The sequence below is a fragment of the Varanus komodoensis genome, unplaced genomic scaffold (assembly GCF_004798865.1).
Source record: "Varanus komodoensis strain SLA01 unplaced genomic scaffold, ASM479886v1 scaffold6_2, whole genome shotgun sequence".
Classification (NCBI taxonomy): Eukaryota; Metazoa; Chordata; class Lepidosauria; order Squamata; family Varanidae; genus Varanus; species Varanus komodoensis.
Window position 1 is genome coordinate 8385349 of NW_025336346.1, and position 11117 is coordinate 8396465.

The 11117-nt window shown below is 46.3% G+C and overlaps 1 protein-coding gene across 1 annotated transcript; it reads left to right on the top strand.

Annotated features, from left to right (window-relative positions):
* The first annotated feature begins 9132 nt into the window (after positions 1–9132).
* Positions 9133–10735, top strand: LOC123034289 (protein BTG1-like). The gene is made up of 2 exons (XM_044451535.1): positions 9133–9482; positions 10086–10735. The coding sequence occupies exons 1-2, from the start codon at positions 9365–9367 to the stop codon at positions 10436–10438; spliced, it is 471 nt and encodes a 156-aa protein (XP_044307470.1). The 5' UTR covers positions 9133–9364; the 3' UTR covers positions 10439–10735.
* The last annotated feature ends 382 nt before the right edge of the window (positions 10736–11117 follow it).

Consider the following 11117-nt stretch of genomic DNA (forward strand, 5'->3'; position numbering starts at 1 on the left):
GCGGCAGGACAGCAGAAATAGCAGTCCCCGCCCCAAACCCGAACAACCAATGGCAGTCGCCTGTCTACCAATGACGGCAACGTCCGGTCATCTCTATGGAGGAAGAACGTAGAGTTCAATAGGAAGACAGGATGTGCAGACTATAACGCCTTCGGCGATTGGTCGATCCGGCTACTTTCCGTCCTGCTGCAATTTTAATTGAGTGCAGTGAATGAGCCTGCAAGGCAAAAAGATGCAAGGACGGCGGATGCTTGTCTTTTGATTCTGCACGGGATGTCCTGGCTATTTTCCTTTGCCTATTTCTGGACAGAGTGGTAAAATTGCCAGTTGTTCAAAAGAGACAGTGCAGTAATCCAGGTGTGGTGCCGTGATTTCTCAGCAGCGCGTTCCCACCTTTCGAAACAGAACAAGTAAAAGCAAAGGCAGATGTTCATACTCTTTGAAACTCGGATTTTGCCTTTTTTTTAAATGCACATTTTATTGCTCTGACTACACTTCCTGCACTGAAGGGCGCTGGGTGGGAGGTGGAAAACAGTTTGCTTATCTTCAGATTTATAAGAATTGTATCATGCGCTTTGAGATTTTACACAGCCGTTCCCAACGTAAAGCAATAATCAAAACAATAAGCTACATCCTTATAAAACTGCACGAATAGTTTTCAAAGAGTTAATAGATTAATAAAACAGAAAAGCTACCGGGAGCAGTCATAAAACATCAACATTTGCTATCCAGTAGATTATCATTTCTACCCCACAAAGGAATTAGGGAAACTAAGATAAGAGATAACAAGGAGCCTTTTAATATATAAAGTCTTAAGACGTTTATTTGGGGGTAAGTTTGGGGGAGCCTATAGCCCACTCTATCAGATGCATGGAATATTATGAAGAGTTTCAGGCTTTTTATACAGTACATATGAGGGGTGGGTGGAAGGGAGATAATCATAAACAGTGAGATCAGAAAGAAATTCAGTGCAGAAAGTACTAATAGTGACAATCACATCAATAACAATATTAATTTACAATGCAGCTGTTGCTGATAATAAACATGCTGACATTAGGTGAGCCAAGTAATGTATGCAGTGTGATAAAAATCTGTAATCCCAATTTAAACCTTTGGCAATAGAATTAAAGCTGTTGATGAATTCTAATTTTGCATGCAAAACAAGTGCATTACCACTGAGCTTATAGTTTTCCTTTGGTCTTTTCCCCTACTCCCATAAGAGAAGCCCAGACTCACAATATCAGTCCTTCCAGCCCTGGTCATATATGCATCTTTAGTTAAAAGTATGTCCTTAAATGGGCACAACTCACAATGTTAACAAGATTGCAATTCTGATAGGTACATTGTCACTTATTATTCAAATTACTGTTGTGTACCTCTACTCTTTTCATGAACAAAGCAAAGTGGGACTCGAGTCCTCATTAGTGTTGTGAATATAATGGTTAGTCATTTTTTTTGTTGACAAGTGAAATGTGATCTCATACATTAGGCCAAGTAACAGCCAGAGATTGTGCAGCAACAAAAAACAATCTTGTGGCATCTTATACAAAGGGGAAAAAGTTATTGTGGCATGGTCTTTTGTGACCTAACCCTGACAGACAGATCCCTGAAGTTTTATCCTTAGCAGATACATGAGTATACTCAGTACAAATGAAGAAAGGAACTAAATTAAAGCTGAAGACCTTCTAATGCAAAGAGCTTGTGGCATTTCAGTGCGGAATGGAGTAGCCAATTCACAACATCACTTACAGGAGACAGCACAGTTTTTCTAGTTGTTGTTAGTCGTGAAGTCGTGTCCAACCCATCGCAACCCCATGGACAACATTCCTCCAGGCCTTCCTGTCCTCCACCATCCCCCGGAGTCCACTTAAGCTCACACCAACTGCCTCAGTGACTCCATCCAGCCACCTCATCCTCTGCCGCCCCCTTCTTCTTTTGCCATCTATTGTTCCCAGCATTAGGCTCTTCTTCAGTGAGTCCTTCCTTCTCATTAGGTGGCCAAAGTATTTGAGTTTCATCTTCAGGATCTGGCCTTTTAAAGAGCAGTCAGGGTTGATCTCCTCTAGGACTGACTGGTTTGATTGCCTTGCAGTCCATCGGACTCTCAGGAGTCTTCTGCAGCACCACAATTCAAAGGCCTGAGTTCTTCGGCGCTCAGCCTTCCTTATGGTCCAGCTTTCACAGCCATACATTGCAACTGGGAAAACCATAGCCTTGACTATACGCACTTTTGTCGGCAGGGTGATGTCTCTGCTTTTTAGTATGCTGTCTAGATTTGCCATAGCTTTTCCCCCAAGGAGCAAGCGTCTTTTAATTTCTTGACTGCAGTCCCCATCTGCGGTGATCTTGGAGCCCAGGAAAATAGAATCTGTCACTACCTCCATTTCTTCCCCATCTATTTGCCAAGAAGTGAGAGGACCAGATGCCATGATCTTAGTTTTCTTAATGTTGAGTTTCAAGCCAGCTTTTGTGCTCTCCTCCTTCACCCACATCAAGAGGCTCTTTAGTTCCTCGTCACTCTCTGTCATTAGAGTGGTATCATCTGCATATCTGAGGTTGTTGATATTTCTCCCAGCAATCTTAATTCCAACTGGTGATTCATCTAGCCCCACCTTTCTCATGATGTGCTCTGCATATAAGTTAAAAAGGCAGGGCAACAGTATACAGCCTTGCCGAACTCCTTTCTCAGTTTTGAACCATTCAGTGGTTCCGTGTCCAGTTCTCACTGTTGCTTCTTGACCAGGTTTCTCAAGAGACAAAAAAGATGATCTGGTACTCCCATCTCTAAGAACTTGCCACAGTTTGATACAATCAAAGGCTTTAGCATAGTCAATGAAGCAGATGTTTTTCTGGAACTCCTTAGCTTTCTCCATGATCCAACGTACGTTGACAATTTGATCTCTTGTTCCTCTGCCTCTTCGAAATCCTGCCTGTATTTCTGGTAGTTCTCAGTTCACATACTGCTGGAGCCTAGCTTGTAGGATTTTGAGTATAACTTTGCTAGCATGTGAAATTAGTGCAATGGTGTGGTAGTTTGAACATTCTTTGGCATTGACCTTCTTTGGGATTAGAATGTAAACTGACCTTTTCCAATCCGGTGGCCACTGTTGAGTTTTCCAAATTTGCTGGCATATTGAGTGTAGCACTTTTACTGCATTGTCTTTTAGGATTTTGAATAGCTCAGCTGTAATACTGTCGCCTCCACTGGCTTTGTTGTTGCTCAGACTTCCTAAGGCCCATTTGACTTCACCTTCCAGGATGTCTGGCTCGAGGTCAGTGACCACCCCATTGTGGTTATTGGGGACATTAAGCTCTTTCTTGTATAGTTCTCCTGTGTAATCTTGCCACCTCTTCTTAATCTCTTCTCTGTTAGGGCCCTGCCATTTTGGTCCTTTATCATGCTCATCTTTGCATGAAACATTCCCTTCAAATCTCCAATTTTCTTGAAGAGATCTCTGGTCCTCCCTATTCTATTGTTTTCTTCTATTTCTTTGCACTGTTCATTTAAGAAGGCATTCTTATCTCTTCTAGCTATTCTCTGGAATTCTGCATTCAATTAGGTGTAACTTTCCCTTTCTCCTTTGCCTTTCGCTTCCCTTCTTTTTTCAGCTATTTGTAAAGCTTCCTCAGACAGCCATTTTGCTTTCTTGCATTTCTTTTTCTTTGGGATGGTTTTAGTTGCTACCTCTTGTACAATGTTGTGAACTTCCTTCCATAGTTCTTCAGGCACTCTGTCTATCTGATCTAATTCCTTAAATCTATTTGTCACCTCTACTGTATATTTATCAGGAATATGATTTAGGTCATACCAGAGTGGCCTAGTGCTTTTCCCTACTTTCCTCAATTTAAGCCTAAATTTTCTAGTTATGCTGTGCTAATTTAACCCATTACAATAGCATTCATTGGTGTTAATACTATGCTATGCTAATTTAGTTGGACAAAAATCTCTGAACATGTGAAGCAATTATACAGAAGTACCATAGAAGCAATAAAGTAGAGGAATTCCTATGTATACATTGAATGCCTCTCCTTCTCCACTGAATAACATCAAGCTCCACATTGGGATTTTGGGCAAGGCTCGCGAATCTGAAATTGCTAAATCCTAGGTGGGCTTGACCCCAAAGCCCTTCCTTTACAGAGGAACCCTTAGCTATAACAATGACATTAACGCTTTGTTGACAAGCTTTACTCTACCTGTCTCTCAACATTGCATCTTGGCAACACCACAAAGGGAGGGAGAGAAGTTTTAATTGTGTGCTTCACACCTGAATCAATTCACATGGCCAGGGTCAAAATGCCCTAGATGCACCACTGTGAAGGCTACATCCAATCTGGCATCTCTGCTCTTTATGCCTCCCAACAAATGTGAAAGATCCAAGACCGCTGACTGGCCCCAGCTTTGCAGTGGGCTCCAGAGTCTGACACACAAGCTGTGGTCAAATGGGCAGAGGCGAGACAAAGAAGTCTGGATTGCTACTCAAGTTGCTTAGACTAAGGAATCATGCCTGGTGAAGCAATTACAGAGAGCTGGCCTGGTCCCAATTGTTTCCTCCAGTTAAGTCAGGCTGATCTGATCAGTCTGGTAGTGGTACTGCAGCTCAAGAAAGTCAAACTAGTGTTTCTGCCAGGCTGTGAACGTTCTTCATGAAGCTAGGAATCCTGCTGGTCTGGGTCCTTCTCTGTCTTTACAGCATTTGCATGCTATTCCATTTTACATCAATTCTAGAGTAGTGAACAATAAGAAGATAAAAGAATAAAATAATGCTTTAAAATCAGTGTGACATTATTCCAGACACAGAAGGCTCCAAAAAGGACACCGTGCTGATACCTGCCTTCAGATGCAGGAAATCCCATAAGGGGAGTTACTATACTGAAGGCTTTCCTCTGGGTAGCCTCCAGTTGGGCTACAGAACTGGGCAAAAGCCCCACGAGCAGGTCCAATGACCCAATGAATGAGCAAGCAGGCTGGTGAGGCAGAAGCTGCCTCCTCACATATCCTGGTCCCAAGTTGCTTAGGGCTTCATATGTCATTACCGAACCTTTAAAGTGAGTGGTGAATAGGCACCTAGTGTGGTTCCCTCAGCAATGGAGATGCATGCTTAAGAGGGGAGCTCTTGGCGATGGCCAGATTGCAGCTTTCTGCACTAGCTCCAGCTTCCAAAGCAGCCTTAAGGGCAGCCCCACACAGAGTGCATTGCAGTAATCCAGTCTTGAGGTTACCAGTGCCTGTATTGGTGTAACCAAGCTCTCCCTGTCCAGGAGAAGCTATAGCTGGTGAACCAGATGAAGACATTAAAAGGCTTTCCAAGCCACCACTGCCACTTGGGACTCTGGTGATAGCAACAGATGTAGGAATACCGCAAATAGTAGCATATTGGACCATCTAGAATCTGACATGGCTATCTAGGAATTAAATCCTCCAAATTCATCGGCGTGATTATAGTATGGGAGGATCATTATATAGGTCTCATCACACTCATCTGTGATTGTCCGTGCAGTTTTAATATACAAATATCCAAAGGTCCATGTGGTTGCTTTGTTTACCCATGCAATTTCCTGACCTCTTCCCACCTGCTGCAGTTGCTTTGCCATTTGCACACTTACTCTCGAGAAGCAGGGAACCTTCGGGATGGGAGACAAAGACAACTAGGTAGAAATCAGCCCACCTCCATGCACAATCAAAAGCTCTTTCCACTCACAGACGGGCCACTTTCGAGCAAAGCCATTGTTGTTTTCACTACAGCAAGAAATGTTGGACAGATGTTGAGCTGAGATTAGTACTGGATATTTGCATGTGCAGATGGTCAGTACATTTTTCCCCCAGTTCTATCTCACCAACATCAGTGTCTTTTATCTGAAGTGCTAGTGACATCATGCAAAGTACATAATGAATCTGTTAACTGAATAATTTGGAAAGAATGAAGTTCTCCTTGAACCATTCAAGTGAATTAGAGATAAGACCAATATCCAGACATGTAATTGCAAAAGCAATATTTGTACGTATCATATCATCCCTTCAGGAGTTGTCTGCATTTACATGCTGGTGAAACTGCTAGTTCTGGCTCCTCCACTGTGTGATAACTGACACAATGACCCAATCCATGTAGACGTCAATAATTTTTCTGCTTCCATTCATGCTATTTATAACTATCCTGAGCTGAAAATGCTTTGCAGGCTTCCCTCTTCCATTAGTAAATAAATATAATTGCCATGGGGAAATTACTTCATCTTCCTTTTTGTAACCTGAGAAACAGAGTGCATTCTGGATAGAAATGAGATCATGTTCAACCCTGTATCTTATGAAGTAAGCAAATAGGACCTTTAATATGAAAGGCATATTGTCTCATTCAGCAACACCACCCTACAATAATGAAATATTTTATAGATACATTTTCACTCCACATAAAACTCACTTCAGTCATATACCATGCAATGTAAAAGGAGTACATTGAAGGTGTTTGATTTAAAGAAGCTCCACTAAAATTTTACCAGATGTTATCTTTTGTGTTGCAACCTATTTCTCCAAAAATGGTAAGGTTTAAACTACATACATTATGACATATGCCACATCCTTTGGGAGACTACTATTGGTGTAACAACCACAAGGTAACTAGGAAGACTCACACTTCATATATATACCAGTAAAAACTAATTTTATGTAATGGTTGGAAAATAACTACTGTAGCAGATCTTCAAAAGAGACTCTTCTCCGAGTTCCTTTGCTAAAGAAGCTCATGGTTTAGGTCTTGGCAGACCTTCACTGTCGTGGTATACCAGCTCCAGAGTGCTCTCCCCATGGAAGCTTGACTGCTCTTATGCTGCTGTCATTTGAGTATCAGATCATGTGTGATGTTTATGTGTGTGCCACAAATGAGGGCTGTGGGCAAATGAGTGGCTAATGAAGGCTCTGAGAGACAATTATGCAGCGTGCCAGCTTCCCAGGCCTTCCTTAAATATTACTGCTGCTACTTTTCTGAATGCTGGCTTTCAAAGCCTCCAAAATGGATATAGGGAAGGTTAGTCCCACCCCATTGAGGTGGGTTAGGTAGCACTAGACAATATGGCCTGTTGGGACAGGTCAGGCTTTCTGGGCAGCCGGACCACTCCTGGCTCTTCTCAGGAGGAGCACAGAGGACAGCTATGTGTGCTGGCAGAGACAAGGGGAAGATGATGTCAGTGTCCATGCTGGGGCATGTTGGGACATGTTGCTGAGTAGATCGGCCTAGTCTAGAAAGATCTGACATGCTTAAGAGATACAGGAGGCTGGCTTGAATAAACCAATGGAGCAAGAAGCCAGATTGCTGGAAGTCTTTTATTGAAGAGATAATCCCATATTAAAATCAGCTGTTGTTTTGACAGTGATTCTAATCCCAAAGGACAATGATCTCACAGCACTGCAGGATGATCAAAGCCTGCCCATATTTTTTCTCATTCTGCCTGCCCACTCAGCCTGCCCATATTTTTTCTCATTCTAAGGGTGCAAACCGATGCGTATTTAGAAAGAAACAACTCTTACAATTCCCAACAAGTTATAGAACACTTTTCTGTCTAAACATGTATAGGATTGTGTCTGTAGACGCCTAGGAAAACATGCACATTTGCCTTCATAAAGAACCTTTTTTTTCCCCCCTGTGCTAACTCATTATGAAATCCCACAACTTTGCGTGAAACCGCTAACATTCCTTGTGCGGTATCAGCATAAATGCCTCACCTGGGTGCTATACATGTGCGATTCATACCAGTACTAGACGTATTGTGAATCACTGTCTGTGAATCACACTTCCTTTGGTCACCCCTGGGGAAGCACAACATGTACACAGTTTTAAATGAAGTTGGTACACTCAATAAAAGTGTATAGTTCTGTTTATGTATACAGTACAGCACGAGTACCATAACAATGGTTTATAGAATGCACAAACTAAAGGATACAGTATTCTAAAAAACTAGAATGTGTCAAGCAGCCATGTCTTTCCAAAATTTATAGTCTAATACTTTTATTAGGCTGAATCAAAGATTACAAAAACGTGTAAGCTTTCGAGATGTCCAGATCAAAGTAATAACTTTCCCTGGCCAATTCAGAGATCACCAGACTATTGTGATAATAAAGCAGGATACTGCATTAATTTTAGAATGACTTATTCATATTCTGTCTGAAGTGCTGCATGTACTTTGCTAGTGATCCATAGAAAGGTATTTTCTTAATATCACAAATGGCGGGCAGGGCGTGAGAAAGGCTGGCTTGCCTACAGCCGTTCAGAGAAATTTCAATTGAAGGATTAGTATGAATGGGGCGGGACCATTTTTGGAAAAAGTCCCCTTTGCACAGCCTCCCCCCAGGCACACAGAAACAACTGTGCGTCCTGCTGACAGTAAAGCTGAACACAGGGCCGGGACACACAAGCGCACCCCACTGTGACGCCTCCCGGCCGCGCGCCAGCCACACGATCCATCGCGCCCTCCGCGCCCACAGTTCTCGGCCTCCGCGCCCGCCCCACGTCCTCTTCCTGCGCGCCTCAGATAAACACCACTCCAGGCACGTCCACAGCGAGCCGCTGGGCTCCCTATCGGTGAGTAGGCGGCGCCCGCCGCGCCTCGCGTCCCTCCCAAGTATTTCACCGCCAGGGCTGTAAACACCCGCACCCAACGACCTCCCTGACATCACGGACACGCTTCCCTGCCAGGCTCGCCAGCCCTCCGCTCTCTGCGTGGCGTGGCGTGGCGTGGCCTGGCTCCCTCGCCCCGCCCGCCGCTGACCCCAAAGCGGCTCCGCGCCGGCGGGAAAGAGATAAACTGTCCTCCCTCCCTCGCCCCTTGTGCCATTGGTAGGACCCCAGGCCCGTTCCCTCCATGACTTTTCTTGCGGCGCGGAGGAAAGGGTGGACGGGGGAAAGAGCCCTCCAACAATTCCTTCCAGCGCTTCCTCCCGCGAGTCGGGCACGACTTTGCGACTGCACAAGTCACGAAGCGGGGTGCAAGCTTTCGGCCAATCAGGAGGGGCGATTTTGCGTCCGCCAGACGGAATGCTTGTTTTCTGTGATGCAGCGGCTGGGGGCGGTGCCATTGGCTGCCGCTGGCCCCGCCCCTCCTCCCTAAGTGTGTGTGTGGGGGAAGCTGCTTCTTGTCTGTGTGTCTCGATCTGTTTACTCCTCGCGCTCGGTCCCCAGCGGCGGCTGCGGCAGCGCTGAGCGGGTGGCAGCAGCGGCAGCAGCTGGGCCGGCGGCGCGGATCGGCACGTCGGTCGTGTCCCCGCCCGCCAGCGCCCCGCAACATCAGCCCGCCTTCTCCCTTCCCAGCGCAGCCTGCAGCGGGACGAAGGCAGAGAAGGATAAAAGTTAATTCGCTAGTTGGTTCGTTGGGGAGGGCCATGAAAACGGAGATCTCCACGGCCGCGGGCTTCATCACCCGCCTCCTCAGGACGCCCGGCGGCATCGGCGACGAGGAGCTGCGCTGCTTCAGCGAGTCCCTCCAGGAGGCTCTGCGAGGTGAGGCGCCGCGGGAGGGGGCGGCCAGTGGCGGCGCCCCCGCGGACCCCCTCGCCCCCTCCCGCGTCGCGGGGCGTCGATGCCGCCTCCTGCCCCAGAGAGGAAGCCGGCCGCGCAGCGGCATCAGCCCCGAACAAGTTCCCCCAACTCCTCCTGCCCCTCGCCCCGGCGCCTGTCCTCCTCCGAGCGAGCCCTCACGCCCCCCCCCCCGCGCGCCCCGCCGCTTTGCTCCAGCCGTCCAAACGGCTCAGGAGGCAGATCCCCCATTTGAGTCCCTCGGAACGGCGGGGGGGCGGCGGCGGCGGCGGCGGCGGGCGAAGTAACGACAGGCGCGCGCGCCCTCCATCGGGAGCGGGAAGGGCCGCCCCTCTGCCTCCCGCTCGCCCTCGCCGACCCGGCTTTCCCAGGCAAGCTCTGGCTTCTCTGCGCGCCGCTTGCCCGGCTCCTGGCCGGCGTTCACCCTTGGCGTTGCGAGCGCCTGTGCAGCTGGACGGGCGGCCGCCGGACGGGGCTAGCGCCTGCCGGCGTGCGAACTGGAGCGCCAGAGTGCGCATCACGCAGGCAGTAATTCTTCGCCCCTTTCCCCTTTGTTCCTCTTTGCAGACCATTATAAGCACCACTGGTTCCCCCTGATGCCCTCCAAAGGCTCAGGGTACCGCTGCATTCGGATCAATCACAAGATGGACCCCTTGATAGGGAAGGCAGCAGTCACGATCGGACTAAGCCACGAGAGACTCTTCCAGCTTCTGCCCAGCGAATTAACACTTTGGGTAGACCCCTTTGAGGTGTCCTATCGCATCGGGGAAGATGGGTCTATCTGTGTCCTTTATGAAGGGCCTCAGCCGGCAGCGAAGAATGCCAAGGCTCTTGAGAGCAGGAGCAGCTGTAAAGAGGAGTGGAGAATTGGCAGAGCCAGCCCTTCCAAGAACTACAACATGATGACAGTCTCCAGTTAAAAAAATAACATTCGCTGTACAATGATGTATGTATGTATCCCACTTTGATAATGAAGTTAGATGATGTAATTGATATGTTGATTTTCACCCCATAGTCATTAAAGTTGTAGTAGTACTGCCAAATTCTTTGTTTTGTGGCCAAGGGCTAATGTATAAAAAAAACCAGTTCTTTAACTGTCTACTTTTTCTGGATTGTATACTGTAAATGAAATTGTACAGTCAAGACAATTGTTTTACAGATTTATATTTTGGAAAAAAAATCCTTGGCTATTTGTAATAAAAATGAAATGAAATTAACTCTCTTTTTTTCCTTACAGCGGCTTTTGGTTCGCAGTAACTTTCCCCCAGTCACTTCTATAACATACTGAGCAATAGTTTTGAGGAGGGTATAGGAAGGGGGATGGTTGGGAATTAAGTACCCTGACTAACTGGAATTTTTAAACCTTTCTAGTGACTTCGCTGTATGGACTATATCAGGGTCATAAACAAACCTGCATAGAACAAATACAGTTTGTCTAATGTAAATATGCCAGGCAGGTTTCTTAATTGCCAAACAGCTGTCAAGTATAGAATCGAATTTCTTGGAAAGAAAATTCTGGAAATTTACTCACTAGTTCATTCCCACTTGTTCTGTAAAATTCCTTTTTAATATGGCTTTACACAGATGAACGCTGGATAG

Coding starts and splice junctions, on each gene's coding strand:
- LOC123034289 (XM_044451535.1), top strand. CDS start 9,365: ATGAAAACGGAGATCTCCACGGCCGCGGGCTTCATCACCCGCCTCCTC. Junction 9,483..10,085: donor CCTCCAGGAGGCTCTGCGAG/GTGAGGCGCCGC, acceptor TCCTCTTTGCAG/ACCATTATAAGCACCACTGG.